This window comes from Dryas octopetala, chromosome 3, assembly GCF_963921425.1.
Source record: "Dryas octopetala chromosome 3, drDryOcto1.1, whole genome shotgun sequence".
NCBI classification, from domain to species: domain Eukaryota; kingdom Viridiplantae; phylum Streptophyta; class Magnoliopsida; order Rosales; family Rosaceae; genus Dryas; species Dryas octopetala.
The window spans coordinates 15,432,609-15,454,414 of record NC_141368.1 but is presented as its reverse complement, the minus strand read 5'-3'; the positions used below and the strand labels follow the sequence as shown (position 1 = coordinate 15,454,414).

The 21,806-nt window shown below is 33.4% G+C and overlaps 2 protein-coding genes across 2 annotated transcripts; both read right to left on the bottom strand.

Moving 5' to 3' along the window:
- Positions 1 to 6,554: 6,554 nt before the first annotated feature.
- Positions 6,555 to 8,840, bottom strand: LOC147291300 (uncharacterized). Its single transcript, XM_086235912.1, has 2 exons — positions 8,394 to 8,840; positions 6,555 to 7,193 (listed from the first exon to the last, which is right to left on the bottom strand). The coding sequence occupies exons 1-2, from the start codon at positions 8,838 to 8,840 to the stop codon at positions 6,555 to 6,557; spliced, it is 1,086 nt and encodes a 361-aa protein (XP_086092038.1).
- Positions 8,841 to 9,801: 961 nt separating this feature from the next.
- Positions 9,802 to 12,926, bottom strand: LOC147291299 (uncharacterized). The gene is made up of 3 exons (XM_086235910.1): positions 12,608 to 12,926; positions 10,043 to 10,528; positions 9,802 to 9,956 (listed from the first exon to the last, which is right to left on the bottom strand). Exons 1-3 carry the CDS (start codon positions 12,924 to 12,926, stop codon positions 9,802 to 9,804), a joined length of 960 nt encoding a protein of 319 aa, XP_086092036.1.
- Between the last annotated feature and the right edge of the window lie 8,880 nt (positions 12,927 to 21,806).

Sequence of the window (21,806 nt, the reverse complement as noted above, 5' to 3'; positions counted from 1 at the left end):
GTCGCCATACCCCTCGCCGCCCCATCTCCCACCGCTGCAGCAAACTCAGAAAAATCCAATGAAAAAAAACTCACGACACCCAGCAAAACCCAAAAAAAAAAAAAAAACCCAGAAAATGGTTGATTTTTTGAAAGATCAAACCAATCAAAACCCAGAAAATTTTCAGATCTGGTAGAATTTGTAGTCGCCGTATGGCCATGTGGCGACCACAAATTCGACCAAATCGTGCTATAGCACATTCCGACCACCAGATCTAAGTTTTCAAAATTTTTTTTTTGTTTTTTTTTTGTTTTTTTTCAGATTTGGGTTGGGAGAGAAGGGAAGAAAGATAGAAAGATAAGATGATGGATCGCTGGCTGGTGCCCACCACCATCCTCCACCTCCCCCACCGACATCTTATCTTTGTCTCACTTTCTTTGTTTCTCTCTTTCTCCCCTTCCCTCGCAACCTATTTAGAGAAAAACTCAGATCTGAGTTTTCGAATTTTTTTTTGTTTTTTTTTTTTTCATATTTGGGTTAGGAGAGAATGAGAAAGAGATACAGAGAGAAGATGATGGGTCGTTGGCCAGTGAGGGAGATCACTCTCCATGGCTGCTGTAGGAAGAAGGCGGAGGAGGGTTTGGCTACTACAACAACTTGTCGAATTTTTGGTCGACACATGGTGGGCTCTGGCGACATTTTCGTATATAAAGGGGTGTTTTGGTCTGAAAAATGCAAAAGGGTAATTATTGTTAGTTTTAGGGCTAGGGAGTCCAAAAAGTTTAAAGGGTATTTAAAAGGGTTATTGAATAAAATTTCTCATATATGTAGTGTACCTCCATGACTCTGTTAGTAACAGGTCTCTAAATTACACTAAAAAGTTAGGGCTCGTTTGGTACGTCGGACTGTACTGACTAATTTCTGTCGGATGATATTAATCTATTCCGGATAGTATTGATTGTTTATCCAAAATATTATCAGACGTTTGGTACTGTTCCAGATAAACAGTCTAACTAAGTTATATTGTGTTTGGTGCTACATCAGATAGCAGCGTATCAGACTATAAATTTTTTAAATTCTTTGATAACTTAGTGAAAATTGAAATTCATATGACACAAATTATTTTTGGCAAGATTCATATGACAAGAACATTTTTTTTCTTTTGTTTTTGCCAAGATCTATAGGACAAGAGGACATGAACTAACCAATTCTCATAATTGTAGGACTTAAGATCATATGTTTTATATATAATCATATGTTTCAGTGAAGTTTAAGAGCTCAAAAAAGTGTCTATTCTTAGCAATATGAACCAAAAGCCTACTCTGATGAACCACATCTTCAGTGATGCTAGAACTCATCTTATCCCAAAAATAATGATTCTGCACCACAAAGTCCCAAGGAACACAATCAAACAGCGCAGTACCACCTTATTCATACACAATGATTTCTAAACCCAAATGTTTACATGAACTTCGCAAAACAAATGAATTCAACCCATTTTCCAAAATAACCCCCGCACCCAACTGGAAAATTCCAAATTTTTTATATCTTAAGCCTCGATATAACCCCAAACTACCACAAACCCACCTCCAAAGTTTGCAAATTTAACACAATCTAAACAGCCCACCAAGGATTTTATTGAAGAAAATCAATGATTGCCATCGACCAACATTGAGAACTTCAAAAAATCCTAACTTCAACAATACCCACCAGAGTTTTCTCATAATTGTCTGCAACTTTGAAGAAAAACTCTAAAAAAGATAAACAAAACCCTATTTGAAGAAAAACACTACCGAAGCAAAACTTTGAAGAAAAAATCATAACCTAATTCCCATAAAAATGTAATAAAATCTGAATTAGATGAGTTTTCATATAGAAAGCGTAGAAAGCATGTTTTTGTTTTCCCAAATCTTTATAATTAAGCGTGTATTATCTAATCCTAGGTGTATGTGTTGTATTAGTTAGTCAGGTAAAGAGAGTATTAAAAACCAAGTTCGGTTTACATAGTCAGATAATTAATTAATACAAGTTGACATCAAACAACTGACATAGACTATTTACTCGTATTCAGAGTCTAATACGGTGTACCAAACATGCCCTTAGATCATTAGTTAGTCACAACAAAGTTTGCTACTACAGTATCCATAGAATTTGTCGCTAAATGTATTACTTGTGAATAGTGCCATGACTACCTACAAGTTTTAGTGACAGTTATTGGCATTAAAACTGCTTTAGTTACATAAACTTTCGTTAGTAAATAGTTTTAGCCACACCAAAGGTTTTAGAGCAAAAGTATATTTGTTAGTAGATCTATATTTATTCATTGATTGTAAGTTGTGATTAAATATAGCATTCATTACAAAACACACCTTATAAATCACTATACAAAGTACCCTCACATATGACATCACTTGATGCAGTACAATCGACCAAGGTTTACAAGCGTAAACCTAAAAGAACAAGAATCCTGAAATCCACCAAAAAATTGAGAGAAAACCCCAATAGTTAAGTTGATAAATTCTGAATAATAATCATTCAGCAATTGTAAAATTGCTTAAATACGCTTAAGAAATCCTAGGGAGCAAATAACCTTATAATTAAGGCCCACAGGTAATTACAAATCCAAATGAAATATAAACAAAAATAAATAAAATGTCTGAAAGTTTAAAACGCAAATTTGAGGCCCTAAACGACCTTGGAAGGCCGAAAAAGCTCATATATCATGGCAAAGCGATGAGTTAGACTCGTCTCTCGATTCCCTTCGAATCGATATGCAATAGTGCCACTCTCAGAGCCAAATCTGCCGACTAGTAGAAATCATTTTTCGGATTTCTTGGATTTGCAACGATCAAGTTGTTGCATAAATTTTTCCACCAACTATTCAGCATCATCACTTAAGCCAACACCCAATACACCCAATATATGGATATATTTCTAATTCTAATACCATGAAGAAAATTAAAACAGCTAACCAAAAACCTATTGACAATAGATGGAGAGACTCAATACTTTATAAATCACTATGTAAGAACTTGACTTTCTTACGTGGAATTTTTTCCCAAAATAATAATCAACCTCCGCATGCTTGGCTATAGCCTGGAAGATAGGATTAGATAACAATGCCATACAGTTAATGATCGATAAAAGGAGATCGATTAGCCTAGAATGATAGAATTGAAGATCGATCCTTGAGCAATGAGCAAAGCCAGGTATGTTCATATATTGTTTGTGCTAATGATCGATATTGAACTTCTGTTAGTAACAGTTACTGTACTTTGCTTTTTGGTCCACCAAGGAATAGTATCAGGTCCCCTAAAAGCAATCTCATGCTAGGTTCCCTATTATGAGCTTGAGGCGGGCTGTTAGTGTATGAGTTAGTAGTTAATAAGTTTTACTGTTACAGTTAGTTATTAAGAGTATATAAAGTCATGTCCTCTCCCTCTGTAATACTTACATGAAGCAATGTAGTCTCTTTAAATTTTTCGTACTCTCTCTTCTCTCTCTTTCTCTCATTTTCTCAGCAATCCTAACATGGTATCATAGCCATCGGCTAGCGCCATTGACGATCCTTCAAGCTTGGATGTTTGCGTCATCTTCTTCTTCTTAGGTTCTTCGTACCTCACTTCTCTGCTTCGTATCTTCCATTTCTTTTCGTTTCTTTAATCCAGGTGCTTCGATTCTTATCTCTCTTCATTTCTTCAATTTCTTCCTTCGTTTCTGGATTTGGTTCTTCATATCTTCCTATTTTTCTTTAATTCTCTGTATGGGGTCTTCGATTCTTCTCAAATTCTTGCTATAATCTTCGATTCTTAGAATCTTTGTATCTTCATTCTGCTACACTTTCCTCGATTCTCAATCCACGTTCTTCGATTCTCAACATTTCTTGTCAATTTCTACAACCTGAAACCAAAACCCCAATTCTTGATTCTGAAATTTTCTTCTTTCTTCGATTCTTATCTTTCTTATTCTTTGATTCTGACAAATTATGAAATTCCAATTCAGTATTTCGATTTGCATTTCTTGTTCTTTGATAGTTTATCTGTCCATTTGCAAATCCTTTTAGTAAGTTCCCCATTTTTTAACCCAGCCCCAATTATTGGTTCTTGACATTTTCTCCATTCCTTGGATACCCATCTATTGAAATTTGGATTCTTTGAATACCCATTTTGTTCTGATCAATGGGTAGGACTGAAAGTCAGCTAATGGATGCCAAGAGTGATGGGGTTTTCTCTGTTTGTCATTTGGAGTTTCACTCGAGTCCACAGAGGGGAGTGATAATCACTCTGGTGTGAGTCGTCTGGCTTCTGGATCATTGCAATTTGCAATGGCCGACTGGGTTTCTCTATGGTTGATGTCATCAAGCACAAAGGTTGTCACCAAGCCTGATTCAATCCACTCTTCATGCTGCTAATTTGAGTTGATACAAAGCAGCAAAACTAAAGTTGTTGATCATGGGTACCAGAAATGCAGTTGTTGATGAGTTATTTGCAATGACTGACAGAGAAATATGCTCAGTCCACAGGAATGACAATCCGTTTATTGGTAATTTGTGTTATATCTATACTGGGCATAATTTGGAGCATGAGAAGTCCTTGGGTGTCACAAAAGGTTTTGAAGAATTATTATGCAGGGTATTGATCAACCAACAGCTAAGGACAGTGAGACTAGGCAACAACAATATTGGTGGCTCAGTAGTTTGATCTGTGGGCTGCTATTGTGCACTTGTTTGAGCTTGTTTCCAACACCTTTTGTAGCCACTAAGGAACTAAAGGCAATCTCATGCTAGGTTCCCTATCATGAGCTTGAGGGGGGCTGTTAGTGTATGAGTTAGTAGTTAATAAGTTTTACTGTTACAGTTAGTTACTAAGAGTATATAAAGTCATGTCCTCTCCCTCTGTAATACTTACATGAAGCAATGTAGTCTCTTTAAATTTTTTCTACTCTGTCTCCTTCTCTCTCTTTCTCTCATTTTCTCAGCAATCCTAACAGTTAGAAATACAAAGGAACCAGATATAGCTCATCTATTAAATGGGCAACCAGCCCAATTAATTAGCACCACAATAGGCTTCTAAAAGAGGTGTGCATGGAACCCTTATAGATGAAAATGCGATGGCAGAGAGTTCATTTTATATGTGTAGCTTAATTAGAATGCGTAGTTTCACAGTGGTTGGTTCGAGGAGAATGCATAAGTTTGTTAACAATCAATCTATGCTGAGTCAACATGCTTAGTCAGCATGCTTAATTAGTTAATCTTAGTCTTATAAGCTGTGATGCTGCCACTTGTCAATCAGATTAGTTTGTTAGGACAGCTGTGTTAGTTAAGCCTGGTGAGCTAGCTTGTTTGTTGTGCGGTTGTTATACAGCTTTAGCTATATAAGCTTCGCTACTCACTCTCTCTGTTATTCGGTTAATCACATCAAGAATCATCAAAACTATTTTCTCTTTCTTTCATTTTTTCTCTCGTTTTCTCTTTCTCTGAAACCAAACAAAGTTGACATACATCATAACTTCCAAAGCAATATTAAATCTTGTCCAAGTTAAGTATTGAAGCTAGAGTGACAAGTGGGTAATATATAATTGAACTAGACTCGAGTCACTCGATCAACTGCATGCATTAGTAATTTAGTATTGTTGAAAGATACCCCAAATCAGAAATATAATGTCATGAACCTTTCACCTATTGCTAATTGATTTTAGATTAGAAAATTTAACTTTTAGTTGTACATGCTTAATTCATTAAAAAATTGTTCAAGCTTAGTACTATTAGTAGATCTCGCAGTATATTTCTTGGACAACAAGTCATACTATATTTGAATTGAGAGAGGACTACATATGACAATATATTGCTTGCATGTCTATGAACTTCAAGAGCAATAAATAGTGGAGTCAGGAACGCGGCCCAGATCTTTGAGAGGAAACATGATGTTGAGTTGTTGACTAAAGAGCTTTACAATCCACTAATCCACATATGAGCTACTAGTGATAACAATAAATATATATAGAGCATAATGAGTGCTTAGTATATGAAAGGATTAATCTAGAGAACAAAACGTGTTGTAGCTCTTCATACCTATAGTAACTATATAAGAAGAAAGGATGATTAATACTAAGAAGAATTTTAGGTTTGACGATACAAAATTTTGATTTTGGTCAATGGTTAATTTATTACTAGCTATAATCATTGTGTACGTAGGGATGAGGATTTAGGGTTTAGTTGTCTGCCCAAAACTCAGGAGCTTTACAATAAACCCCTAATTGAGTGCCAATTGAACCACTTGTGAAATAAAAAATAAAAAACTTACATTGTACATGTATGCATGTGTTTTTGTGTAGAATATTCTCTTGTGATAAAATCTGAAATGTTATATTATCAGGTTGTCCACTGATTAAATGGACTCTTATTTGAATGTGTAGTGGTAGATTCACAATATGATAACATATCTTAGGAAAAAAAAAAAAAAGGGCAATCTAGTAATACAACATATTATTAAGAAAAGTATAAGAACGTACAGAAACGCCATATTATTTTACTCCGACCAATTATTCTCAGACAAAACACCGGATATATATGCAAGTCATCGTTTGGGAGATGCATCTGGTATTTGTAACCACTTTTCAACTTCCTTGTTAAAAATTCCTGCTCCTAAAGTACAAATTAAAATCTTACGAAAGAGGCGAATCTTCAGTACAGCAAATAAGGTGACCGGAATAATAGAAAGAAAAATAATTGGAAAGACGGTCCACGGTTTTTCTTTGAGAGTTAGGAGAACGGCAGCACAAAAGGCTATCATCATGGTTGCAATGGAGAAAAAAAGGGTGAAAAGCCCTATTACCATGTTTATGGGCAAGGACCTGAGGAAATCGTTTTCTGAATAACGTGATGTGAGGATTCCCAGAAACATCAATGATGAAGTTGTGGCAGAAAATAGCGATACAGCATCTGACAGTATAAATACCATAAATAACCTTTCGTTTATGAATATGGGAAAGCCTGTGATTTGGTCGTTTCCTCCAGGAACTGTGAATGCTGTAGCAAACATAATGGTAACGATAAGAGCACCTACAACTGAAAAAGAAGTTGCCGTGTCTCTCATCCACTTTTCTCCATCCTTCAACAGTTCTTTGTGATTCTTGGTAAATAGGTCACGAGGTGTCATATAATCAGTGTGATTCCCTATTTCAAGAAACTTTTTAGGTACAACAGACTCCACCTCCTGCATTTGTTGGAATAAGCAAGTCAATACTCCATTACGTGGGTTCACATGGCTTGGTGGCTGTCTTCATTAAACAACCCACAATTAATGCTTTCTACTTTGTCATGGTTTCACACTAGTTTGCATGAGTATATATTGGTGGCCTTTTTTTTTCATCTACCCACCCTTGTTTTAGCTAGCTGCACCTAGATAGGCTAGATATGATAGCTCTACTTCTATTTATTGTGTTCATTAGACTTTCTACAACTTGCATTAAGTATGATTGTGTCTGTAAACTCCCTATATAAGGGATGAGTCTGTATGTTTGATTGTAAGCAGTTTTCATTCAATAATAAGAGAAACATATTTTCTCTATAAATACGTGTTCTCAGTATTTTGTGAGTGTTCATCAGTAAGTGAGTGAGTTGGAGGAGAAAGAGGGTGCAGACTGAGTTCGAAAACTCAGAACAAGAAGACATCCCAGAACCGATCAATTGGCCTTCCCAAACAGACCAATCGGTTTTGCCTTTTTATCATGCTGCTCTGTTTGTCTTCTTCGCATTGGGTCGTTGCAGTTTATTGTATTGTGTGTGTTTAGTTCGAAAACTAATCACCCAGTGAGCTTGGTTATCAAGTTTGAGAACCAACGGCATTTTCATTGAACAAAATCCTAAGAGATGTGACCACAAAGTATTTAACTTTATTTTTCCAAGAAACAATATTGATAACATGGTGTTAACATAATAACATATATGGTTTCTGATTTTTTTCTTTTAAATTTTCATATTTATTCTTTTATTGTACAGTAATTGGCTTATTAACAACTTTTTGAAACATGGCTGGTGGCTTTTTTTTCTTAATTTTAATATTTAGTTTTTCTTAGACGTACAGAAGTTGGCTCAAGAACAACTTCTTATTGATTATGGTTGTTGTTATTTTACGAATTTATCCATTTTAAGTAAAAAAAAAAATTCTACATGACATTTTTATTAACCATGGACGACAATTTTGAAAGAACAAATGTTTCACCAATGACCTTATATATAAAGATATGTGACAAAAAACTTTTAAAACTTTAGATATCCTAAGAAACTGTTTTACTCAATTAATTTACCATTTTACCATCAACATATAATAAAAGTGATTTATAAATATTGTTTCATAATATCATACATATATGGAGAAAGTAATTAATTTAGAAAGATATAAAGAAATTCTAACCTTGAACCATTGTAGTTCTCTCTGCATTTGCAAAGCTGCACCTGAGATGTCATTAAATCGTGCAAATGGGGACATGAATGCTGCCATATGTAACATGCTATTGTTGGAATTATCTGTAAGAGTTGTAATCGCATTTTTCATATCGAGCCCGTGGATAAGATTGTAAACTTTTTCTTGACGACATTCAATGGCATAGTGAAATATGCTCCTTCCCATATCATTAGTGCTCCGCACGAGTTCTCGATTCACTTTACATATACGTTTAATAAACTCAGGAATCCCTCTCTCCACAGCTCGAAATATTGATGCTTGTACCATGCCATCTTGCATATTTTTCTTATTTAAATCTTTTATCACTTCACACATGTAATCTAAAAATTGACTGGATCGGCTATGGATCAATTTCATTTCATATATGCGGTTGATTCCTAATTGAAATTGAAACATTTTTTTTTTTTTGGCCAAGGAAATTGAAAGATTAGTACGCTTGAAAAGGTCCATATATGTTACAAAAAATGTCAAAAACAAAATTAACAATATGATGTATGGCATGCCCAAAAGCTGACGAAGATGCCAAACAAGCCCTCGCAATAAAATTAACTTTAGAGTAATCTACTGTTAATATAATTATTAAATCTCACTTTCTACCTATCCATTTTCTTTTTTCTACTCCCGGCCCACACCCTTTTTACCCTTCATATTGTAACTTTCCATCACTCTCCACATGCATTGCATGTGTGACTTTTCTACTTATTCATTATTAGATGATGAAGTCGTTGATGATGCAACATACCTGACTTAATTACACCCTTTCGGTTAGTTTGACTATTTTCTGAATTAGGAACATATATAAAATGATCATCGGGAGCACGAGCAGGAGCAGGTTGTATCTGTATCCCTATGAAAAAAAATAAAATAAAATAAAATCAGAAAAAGATAAATCAATACTTTGAACATTTTTTATGGATTAAGTATTCATCATCATCACCATCATCAATATACCAAACTTATGGTTTGGTGAACCTCAAAATCTCTATAATTTTCAGAGAAAAACGGTTAATAACGCAATATTATTGAAAAAGTAAATAGTAAAACAAAAATTAGTTACAAATAAGCATTTTTGTATATATATATATATATATATGTAAAATAGGAAAAAAATAACAAAAATAAAAAACCCATAAACCTTAAACCTAAAGAATTGGTGCTTTAAGGAGAGAGCCCTAAGCATGGCCTATGGCATGGCCACCGGAGAGAACGTTCATATCCATGGGAGTCAAGGACATGACCATAATATCAGTTATTATTATTAGTGTTATTAATTCCATTAAAAATGGATCGAACTATCATAAAATATGGGCTATAACATTGAAAGTAATTAATTGCAAGAGAAAAGGGAAAGTTGTTACTAACAGTCATAGATCCATTGCTTCCAAAATATGAGACGCTCTCCACTCTTAAATGCGGAAGGCACACCAGCCAGTGCGTATATAGGGGATACCCCATACAGATCTTTTGTAATGGCCAAACTTGGGCATTTTTGAATTAAATCCCATGCAATATCTATAAAGAGAAAAAACGAAATTATGCAGCAACAAATTAATTTGAAGTTTCAACTAGAAATTAGTTATATTTCAAATTACTCTTACCAAATTTTTTTGCATAAAAACATTGGGAAACAAGGGTAGCACCGTTTGGGCCATTCTCTAGATCTTTAGGTGGAGTTTTAGAATAGAGATAAGAAGCCAAATCCCAAAAGCCATTACGAAAGGCCAAGACAACTGGCAATCTGTTGTCAGCATTGGCAATGCTAACTATTTCCTGGTTCTTTGTAACCATGCAGTCAACCATTTCGATGTCTCCTTTATTGGTAGCAACAATAAGAGCTGTTTTACCATCATCCCCTTTTATTTTCAAATCTTCTTTTTCCATCGAGTTCACCAACTCTTTCACTATATCCCGGTGCCCAGCCGCAGCTGCGGTGTGAAGAGCTGTCTTCCCTGAATATGTAATTTTTGCTCTTACTGCATCAGTATTTTTGGAAATAAACTCTTTTGTAGCATCCAAGTCACCACTCTTCACTGCCTTTAAGAAATCTCGATAGTCACATAAGTCATTGGAGATGTTGTCACATCCTGTCAAATTTTTCTTATTCATTACTGTTTTCCTAATAATGAAATTTTAAAACTCACCAAATGACGTGTCATTACATATCTCAATATCTTAGTTATATATTAGAAGATTAAGAGTGGCTTCAGATTTGAATAAATGAAAACAAAATTAAATCATTTGATAAACAAATTTAATTAGTGTTTCAATTCCCGTACCCGTCAAAATCCTTGTTGGGTAGTGCTAGGGTGCCCTAATGACATGATAATGTTAAATACATCTAATAATGTATTTGCAACATAAGCTCTTAAAAACACTCATTTAACCAATTTTAAAATCTTACAAAACTTAAATTAAAATTAAAAAGAAAAAGAAAGATTTCAAGACCAAATAAAATTAAAACCTAGCTAAAAGTACACGTTCATCTCTTAAAAAATTTGGCCCCAATTTTAGAACCCTAAAAAACTATTGCGTCATATCTCTTATTGCATTATGATTTAGAAGAATTTTTTTCAATTCATTCATTAAGGTATAATTCACTCTATCGAATCATTTGTGATAGTTATCTATATCTAAGAAAGCAGTTATTCATCAAGATCAAAGAAACAAAATGGGAACCTCCAATGAAGAAATCAAAGAAAAGTGAAAGAGAAAGGCATAACCATTTTCCTAATTCACATAATTTGAAAACAAAATTATAGCCTTCCTACATGTTTTGTATAGCCATTTATATATAACATAAACTTAGAGTTTTTAAAAGCAATATTTTTGACATTCTAAATTTCTAATCTCTTTTCAATTTGATCTTCACGTTCATATGATAGAGGACTTGAATATATTGGGGTTCAAAGCTTTCTTAGGGTTTGAGTTTCAAATTTGAGAAATTTTTTATTTATGGTTTGAAAATAAAATTAGAACCTCCTACATGTTTTTTTAGCCATTTATAAGTAAAACACATGAATTGAAACATGCTATTCGAGTTGATCAATTTAATTAGTCCATACATTTTTGAAGAAAAATGTATGGATCATTTTTGGAAATCGGTCATTTTTAAGTCAAACTTGCGAGTTTAAACAAGTTATTAGTTTTAATTTGAGAAAAAATTTCAGTTAGGTGCAATTAATATTGCAAATGACGTAAAGCCCGATGACCATATTAGCAAAATTTAAACCACTAAGGCCTAATGTGATTTTAGGTTAAAGCACAATGACTAAATATGTAGTTTACTCTTGATTTTATACCTTTCATATTCGAGTTATTTACACTTACAATCCTTGAGGTTTATTGTCTTTTCACATATACTCCTCTAAAGTTTCAAAACTGTTACATATAACCCCTTGCAAGAGAAAACAATAAATAAACAAAGAAGAAGATATTTGTATTAATTGAGGTTGAATCTTATACCTTGAGTAATCTTATTAGGCCATTCCTCCCCCCTAACATGTCATTTTGCTTACCTTCTCATCATTTTTCGTCTCACAGTACAACAGTTTTGAAACTTCAGGAGGTTGTATGTGTAATTTTTAAAACTTCAGGGGTGTATTTGAAAAGAAGATAAACCTCAAGAGGTGTAAGTGTAAATAATTCTTTCATGTTCAGACCCAAAAAAAAAAAAAATGTTCAAATAGTCAATTTTTAAAAGCTATTATTAATTACAAGCTTTAAAGCCCGGCCCTATTAATTTTGTTTATTGAAATAGAGATCTTACAAGTTACAATGAGCTTGAACATCACCGGTTGATCGACGTGAAAAACTAGACGTTTCACAAGTTGACATAGTTTATGATTTGGACTAAAAGTGCTAATAGAATGAAACAACAGGGAAGAAAAATGCAGAAAACAAAACTATAGGGATGAAAATGCAAACTGGTTAAACTACACGGATGGAAAATTGCCTTTCAGCCAATATTTAAAAATAAACACAAAACAACCCCAACAAGACATAATTACGAGAGTCTAGTATCTAATATACATACTTAATTAGTTAATTACTAGTGAAAGAAAACTTAGAGAAATATCAATAACATAAGTACAGAAATTTAATTAATACCTTGACTTTGAGTTCAATATTTTTCCTTAAGTACTTGTTTTGATGAAGAGAGATACCTGGGTTGTTACTTGGCTTGAACTTTGCTTCCAACGTATCCCAAGCACCTTTAGCGGTCCTCTTGTCAAAGATCAAAGAAAAAGTATCTGGCGTGCCAGAAATCTGGATTGCATGCAAAGCCTTGGCATCGTTCTTCCTCCAAGCCTTGAATTTAGCTTCACCATGTTGTTTCATAGGAGGTTCAGTGGTTGATTCCACCACCTCCCAAAGATCTTTAGCCAACAAATATGTTTGCAGCTGAACACTCCACTTCTCATAGTTATCTTGGTTCAGTGGTTCAAGAACAACTGCACTTGGGGTCTTTACTGTAGCTTCCATGCTGATGATAATATCTATCAGTCTATCAAAACTGATCGATGATCATTTAATTTTGTGTCCAGCATATTTGGAAAATAAAAATTGAGAATTAAACCCAAAACGGATGAAACAAAGTATAAGAACTACTCACAGATTGAATTGGGGATATCTGAACAAATTAAGCTGCAGCTTGTAAATATATTCATGTATATGTGCACATATATATAGTAGTGGTTTGCTGCTAACCAGCTGCCTTGGGTCAACAATGAGATAATTCAAACTTCTCGTATATAGATAAACAAAAATTTTCAAACTACACATACGTACACCACCAACTTAATACATCACATACAGATTCAAACCATCTAATTTTTAAAATTTTTTAAAAAATATGCTGATTAATCATTTACACGTAAAAAATTAGTCAAATTAAAATCGATTAGCCATATATCGAACTGTAAGCAACTAATATACAAACGCAAAAAAACTGAAATAATTATTATATCAAATGACTAATATATCAATTTAGCTTATTGTTTTGCATAGATGGTCTTTGAAAAATACTTAAAAAATTAACAATTTGGATCATAAAATTATATCGTGAGGTGGACTAAAGAAATTGAGATGTTCCATTTTAAGTGTTTGAAAATTTCTCCTATTGATAAACAAATAACAAATTGCACATTTTAAATCTGCAATTAAAGAAAGACTTGACATCAATGAAAATAAAAACTTGACGTCACTGAAAATAAAAAAGACTTGACATTAGTGAAAATAAAAAAGACTTGGCATGGACTTTGAAGATGCCTATATTCAAATTACAGTTGGCAGCCCTGTAGACCCTAAATTTTGTCCAACTGTTACGATTTAATAGAAGTAGCTAGCTCTAAACGTACTCCTGCTTAGATCGATTAGAGAAATTTGTTTCTTAGATTAAAAAATAAAAATAAGAGAGAGAGAGAGAGAGAGAGAGAGAGAGAGAGAGAGAGAAATTTGTTTCAACTACCAAACTTTAAACATGTAATCAATTAACTAGGTAAAAATTAACTTTAAATCAATCAAAATCCTATTTTTGTAAATAAATTAATCAAAGTCAGCTATAAACACAGAAAAGAAATGGACTTATATACAAAGAGAATGTATCATTGCATAATCTAGTACAATTATTCATTCAGATATAGAAGCTACGTAGAAGCTGAAAGGCATATATAATTATTAATTGTATATTTGTATGATATCATATTAGTATTACATGCATGTAGGCTTGACATGCATCAGCATATATGTTGTACCTTGATTACATATACAATTTAATAAACACTTTATTAAATCAAACTAGTTGCATTAGATTATGCAATTGGTTGAGCTTAAATATGCATAATTAGTCCGGCTTTGGAACGATATATGATAGTTGCACAACCACAAATTTCACCAGGAAGGTTCACTTTATATATATATAGGGAAAAATTTACAAACATGACACATATTTTGATGGTTGTTTCATTTCAGAATATTAATTTTGATTCATGTTAATGAAGGACACATACTTTTATTTTGTGTCAATTAAGGACCCTGTTTTATCTCAACTTTGACCTGACATTGGACCCATCAAAACTCCATCAAATTTAGCAAACTTATACTTGGTTTAAAGCTATGCATCTCCTCTTTACAACCATATAAAGATCACTCAAATCGGACATCTACAACTCCAAATAATTGGCCCAAAAATAGGGTACCCAAAATTATCCAATTGAACCTCTGGAAAAAAATTTGAAAAATCGGACAATTTCGGGTACACAACTTTGGGGCAGATTATCTGAAGTTATAGAGATCTGATTTTGGTGATCTTTATATGGTTATAAAGATAAGATGCATATCTTTAAACCCAGTATAATTTTTCTGAATTTGGTGGAGTTTTGATGGGTCTAACGTCAGTCCAAAGTTGAGACAAAAATTGAAAAAAAAAATATAGTCCTTAATTGACACAAAATGAAAGTATGTGTTTTTTCATTAACACATAACAAAATTAATGTCTTGAAATAAAACAACCATTAAAGTATGTGTCATGTTTGTAAATTTTTCCCATATATATATATATATATGAAGATTTCTTATGGGTTGGAGGAAGTTCATGAAATCAGAGGTGAGAAATTTAAAATTTTGAATAGAGGGCAATGATCGGTCAAACAAGGATACATACATGAATCTTGTTTTTTTTTTTTTTTTTTTTTTTGAGTAAGACAGGAATCTTGTTGATTATCTAAATGTAAAAATAGCTTTGGCCAAAAAAATTAATTATAAAAATAGCTCATGCTGGCATTTTTCATTCAAAATGTCGGGATGATCAACCAAAATTTAGAGTGAAATGAATGAGGGAAAAATGATGCATGAGGAAAAAATTATAAGATCTAAATGGAAGGAACCATTTTGCCTCAAAGATTTGGATGAAAAATGTGTAAATTGACCGAAGAACCTCAATTAGCAAAATTGAAAAAGTCAGGGTCCTTAATTTTCCAAATTAGAAGTCTGGGGAGCAAACTGATACAAGTGTAATAATCTGGGAAGCAAAATAGTATTAATCCTTTTTTATAATGGGCAGCACTTTGTCCTTTTATTAATTTGAGTTCGGCCCGACCCAAGGAGTGGCACCAGCCCGGCCCAAAACATGAATATTAGGCTAGCCCAACTAAGCCTCTATTTTTACCCATCCGTTGCAATCTCTCTCTCTCTCTCTCTCTCTCTCTCTCTCTCTCTCGCCATAAAAGGAAGCCAGTATGAGTGAAAGGTAAAAAAGAAAGAGATAATTAAGGAATGAAAAAGGGGTTGGAATGAAAAAGGGGTTGTAGAGAAGGAGAGGAATGGGGAGGAGGGGAAGTCTTCGACAAGCATGGCTCTGAGATGGTGCGGACTGTGCACAAACATTTTAATTTAGCTACGATTTAATCATGGTGATAATCAAACGGATAAATAATTTTAAATTCAATTGATTATTGCATGAATGATATTTCAAAGGAGACAAAAAAGTAAAAATAAAATAACAGACAGTTTAAATGATCGATGTTAGAATCACATTTGGGGTGAGCCTAAAAGATGTTGAGAGTAATGTGGAGCAATGTCTCACATCGGAAAATTAGACCTTAGCATATGTGCTTATAAGTTTTGGGCCTCTCCACCCATTGCCAATTAGTTTTGAGTTGGATGCTCTAATTATATCATGGTATCAGAGCTTGGTTATCCGCGTGTAAGGCTCAACGGCCACACGTGCTCCCACGTCACCCAATACAATTTGTTCACGTGTAAGGCTCAAAAATCTCGTCATACGTGCGGGGCCGTGTTGAGAGTAATGTGGAGCAATGTCCCACATCGGAAAACTAGAGCTTAGTATATGTGCTTATAGTCTTGGGCCTCTCTACCCATTGCCAATTGGTTTTGGATTGGATACTCTAATTTTATCAAAAGATTGGTTAGTGCCTTATTAATTTACTTACCCATTAGTGTTTGAAAAATCTACTTAACTAATGTTTAAATTTTGGTAGTCGAAACAAATTTCCCGATATATGATTTGAGCAGGAGTTTAGATCTACTTCTAGTAAATCGTATTAGTCAACCAACATTAGGGTTCACATGGCCAACTGTAATGCGAATGATCGAGCATCTTCTTAGTCCATGTAAAGTTTTTTTTTTTTTTTTTTTATTGATGTCAAGTCTTTCTTTAATTTTCTGATTAACAAGTGGTAGTACGTTGCAGTCTTTATGGTTGCCTTCTATTTTCCAATTGAAACAACGTGCGATTTGTTGTTAGTTTATGTATATATATTAGGAGAAGTTTTGATTTTCTTTTTCTTTTGACTTTGCTTAATATCAAGTCTTTCTTTAATTTCTGATTTACAACTTGCGATTTCTTAATCTATACATGAGAAGTTTGAAACTTTGAATCGTCTCATTGTTGACTAGACCAGCTGGTTACCACCAAACCCTCACATATATACAAGCTGCGCTTAATTTGTTTTAATAACCCCAACTCAAAGTGTGAGTACGTAGTTATATATACTTTGTTTCTGGATAAATTGATCGAAGTACAGCTTTATTTTCACTATTTAAAGTACCCTAAATTTTGCTTGTTGCATGCTTAAGGATGTATCCTCAAATTGCAAATATTAATAAACTACACACAATTGATTCTACAATAAGCTTACCCATTAGTGTTTGAAAAATCTACTTAACTAATGTTTAAATTTTGGTAGTCGAAACAAATTTCCCGATATATGATTTGAGCAGGAGTTTAGATCTACTTCTAGTAAATCGTATTAGTCAACCAACATTAGGTTTCACATGGCCAACTGTAATGCGAATGATCGAGCATCTTCTTAGTCCATGTAAAGTTTTTTTATTTTTTTTTTTATTTTTTTATTGATGTCAAGTCTTTCTTTAATTTTCTGATTAACAAGTGGTAGTACGTTGCAGTCTTTATGGTTGCCTTCTATTTTCCAATTGAAACAACGTGCGATTTGTTGTTAGTTTATGTATATATATTAGGAGAAGTTTTGATTTTCTTTTTCTTTTGGCTTTGCTTAATATCAAGTCTTTCTTTAATTTCTGATTTACAACTTGCGATTTCTTAATCTATACATGAGAAGTTTGAAACTTTGCATCGTCTCATTGTTGACTAGACCAGCTGGTTACCACCAAACCCTCACATATATACAAGCTGCGCTCAATTTGTTTTGATAACCCCAACTCAAAGTGTGAGTACGTAGTTATATATACTTTGTTTCTGGATAAATAGATCGAAGTACAGCTTTATTTTCACTATTTAAAGTACCCTAAATTTTGCTTGTTGCATGCTTATGTATCCTCAAATTGCAAATATTAATAAACTACACACAATTGATTCTACAATAAGCTTAATAAACTACATGGACAAAACACATAATTTAACCATACTAGAGTAATGATTATGAGGAGTCGAAAAAACAATTAGTAATTAATGAAATGACAAAAACTTGAAAGGACATGACAGCAATGCCAACGACTTCGATCTGTTAGTATATATGATTTTCTCTACAATGCTGTGAAGAATGGTGATTGGAATGCTGCAAATAAGTTTCTTATCGAACATCCAGATGCAAGAGGAGCAAGAATTACATATTTAGGCAAGACTGCTCTTCACAGAGAAACCGTGGACTGCATGTCATTCCAATTGGACCAATTGTTTTGCTTTCTTGTGTTCCAGTCACCTTATTTGCTGTGATGAAAATTCCCCTCCTTTTTCAGATTTTAATTTCTATTTATGGAGCAGGAATATTTGAGAAGAACTTCAAAAGTTGGCTATAAATACTAGCTTGTTGATGCATGCTACGCCATGTATATCATTGGGTTTGCTTCTAAGAAGTTCTTTATGGTACATCGAACATGATCATGTATATTGTCTATATCTTATTTAAGAACTGAGATGATGGTGGCCAAAAAAAAAAAAGATCGAACTGAGATCGATGATGATTATGATCGTGATCGTGATCAAGATCATATATGATGATGACAAGTGTCTGAATAATGGAAGGGTTTTTTATTCCTCCATTATGTAATGTAGATTTGATCGAGTACTAGCTACGTTAGTCCAAAAAAACAAAAAAGAAGAGTACTACGTACGTACGTACTTTGGTATTACATATTACTTTCAGAGCTAAAAAATTGTTGTCTCCAGAGCAACATACACTCCTCGATCACATACATATGGTACAACCACTACATATCCATGTAGTGTTCTGGAAACATCAATTTTAATAACTTGGACAATAACACTTCTAATTAAAAGAGTAGTGCGTAAAGTACTTAATACTTTGATGCATAATTAGCATATAGTTGTTGATCAACGAGCCACCACAGCAGGACTCTGTTTGGGAAATTCAGGCTTACTTTTGGAATTAACAAATGCAGATTGTTTCCTATGACTTCCCTGCTCGCTCTCCTCTTCGATGGTTTCCAACCTTTTCCCGAAACTCGGCCTCCGAACAAGACTGGGCGGCGCTGCTTCAGATCCCTGCAGTGTGAACTGATTTGGTGATCTTGACATGTCTCTAGCTTGCTCTCCCTTCTCTTCAAGTTCTCTCTATGCAATTATTTGATGACTAGCTTAATGTTGTTTTGAGGAACCACCAGAGTAGACCCTTATAAGGAGAGGAAGCTATCCCACTTGCTTGCGTCATATATTCTAGCTGCACTTAAAATCTCATCCTTTTATCATTGCATGGAATTTATTCATTATTTTCTTTTGCCAGTTAGTAAATGTGGTCCAAATAATTGAATTCAATATTAAAGCTCTCAAAGAATAGTACCTCTTGTGTGTTAGCTGGTCTCCAAAGCTTTCAGGTCAGTAAATTTGTCTCATATATCTACCTACTATCATCTTAAGACTTACGAGTAATGGCATGTGGGAAGGGCCTTGAACTAGGTATAACATGTAATTTTCAGCTATTTAGATCGAAGTAGAGTTCGTGTGTACTGTTAAATCAAGTTTGCTCACCAAATAATGTGACGTACATTATATTTCAATTATTTTTAATTTTATTTACTTTTAACAAGTAAGATATTAATCAATAAATTTGATGAGTTTAACATTATTGTTAGAATTATTAATATACGAAAACAAATAACTTTTTATAAAAGAGTGAATATATCATGCTTAATTGCGCAACTTAGCCCACTTAGAAGTATTATTCAGGAATAAATAGCTTTCAAAGAGTAAGCTAGTAGTGATTGCCCAACTTGGTCAAATTGGAAGGTTGTAGTTTTGGATGCCATTATTAATAATATTGTTGCGAAACTTGGCCAATGAATATAAGCTGGCCATTCAATATGCCCCAGATATGCGTTTCGATCTGTCATCAATATTATTCTCATTGATCAAATCAGAATCACCATGATTGGATGATACATGCACTTTCAAAGATTAATCCATGCATGAGATGGATCGATATATTCTCAATTGGAAAAGTGAATTTTGGATGCTCACGCTTAGATGGATAAAAAGGGGAATCTGTTCTCTTCCTTTTTATTAATTTTCTTCTGTGGTGGTTTGAATAGAGAATGTAAAAGATGAAAGATGACTGAATTCGTGGTCCTGTTACCATTTGTGGGCACCATTTATTCTCTAGCTACAAGCCATTTAACTATATCATGTGCATATAATATTATGCAACAATATTTAAATATCATAAACCAAAATGTTCTTTTATCAGACAATTTGGTAATATAATAATGTTATATTATCTGAACTCATCGTTCAAATAATGCATATTATTATTGTTATGTTATTGATCATCTGATAAGAGAATATTACTCCTATTAATATTAGACCGGTAGATGAAGATTCGAAAAACTTCTATAACTTTTAGTGAATCAATTAAGATGGCAATTAGGCTGGATTTTGAAGATAATCAAGCATAGAAGTATCTAAAGAGTATGACTTGATAAAGCAGTATTTATGTAAGGATTCAATTTGATAATTATAACGACTATCTCAAAAAAATCAGGATATTAATTATTTCGGAGATCTGATCTAATCTAATCAGACATCACTTTGACACAACATATTCTAGAAGTTCTAAGTCTTTCTTAGTTAAGTTGTTTTTTAGTTTTGCTAAGATTCTCATTCCAGTATTGATTTTAGTTCATGCAAAAAACTTCAAGTTCTTTGTTACTCATTTCAAGTTTTAACAAAAAACTGGTTGCAATTGGTATTGATATCATTCTAGTATCGATCTTGTTGCTTTAATTTTTGGGCCCCTTTTGTGTCTTATGGGCCTTGGTAGTAGTTTTGTTGTGTTGGGCCCTTATGTTAGGATTTCCTCGGCTTTTGGGATTTTAACTTTGACGGCTTGGTATGTGAAACTAGAGAAATTCGTACACATGTTATAAGTGGATTGGTAACAATACATCATCATGTCGATTATTTGGTGTTATAATCACATACAATAATTTTCTGTGGAACTGATCAGTAGTATATATATTCTAGGACCAATTACAAAAAAAATCAATAAATATTTTCAATATTACAAATTAGTCAATGAATTTTTTAAAAATACCATGATAGTCAGTATTGACCAAAATGCAATTAAGGAGAAACAATGTGAATTAACAACTAGACAAAAACAAAAAGAAATTTACGGATCTTGCCACTGTGCTAACATGCTGCTAACATCACCAATTTTTTTTTGTAAATTACATGTAAGTCAATAACAACCATATACTTTTTTGAAATGGTAACTATGTGATAATTATCATTATTTAATTGGTAATTGTGTGGCAGTTATCATTTTTATGCTCGGCTCTCTGATTTGCGATGACGACACGCTTAACGAACAAATTGTGTCATTTAACTTAAGGATATTTTTGGCTGTATTTATGATTAGTTGTCTAGTAGTAGGAATTAATCAACTTTTTTTTGTATTTATGAAGGGGATACTCAACTTACCAGTAGAACTAGATTTAACGTACTTTAACCAAGATTCGAGGTGAGGTTCCAAATATGAGTTATGGATCCCTCGTATATGATTTCGGGTTTTAGTTTAATTTATTCATTGGCCCTCCTTTCTTTTGTTTGTTTTTTCTTCATACCCTTATCCGGCCGAACCACTAAGTTATGATAAAAACAACTTTCATAATGCCAATAAGTATTCACATGCCACACTACAACAAATTATGGCCAAAGTCCTCTATTTTTTGCACCCATAGATGAGAGGGTGCCTATTGACAAATGAGGTGGTCACTAATACTTATTGTTAGTGATTACTATGTTTATAGTGGAGATAATAGTTGCCTTAGAACCCACTAATTTGTAACATAGTTGATTTTTTGGTAACTCCATAAACATAGTAACCAAATTGGAAAATTAGCGGGATA

Bases quoted from the DNA above. Each gene is read 5' to 3' on its own strand.
- LOC147291300 (XM_086235912.1), bottom strand. From the start codon at position 8,840: ATGTTTCAATTTCAATTAGGAATCAACCGCATATATGAAATGAAATTG. The intron at 7,194-8,393 runs GTTAGAATTTCT...CAACAAATGCAG, and splicing joins GAGAACTACAATGGTTCAAG to GAGGTGGAGTCTGTTGTACC.
- LOC147291299 (XM_086235910.1), bottom strand. From the start codon at position 12,926: ATGGAAGCTACAGTAAAGACCCCAAGTGCAGTTGTTCTTGAACCACTG. The intron at 10,529-12,607 runs GTATCTCTCTTC...AAAATTTGACAG, and splicing joins CAAGCCAAGTAACAACCCAG to GATGTGACAACATCTCCAAT. The intron at 9,957-10,042 runs GTAAGAGTAATT...TTCTCTTTATAG, and splicing joins TTTTTATGCAAAAAAATTTG to ATATTGCATGGGATTTAATT.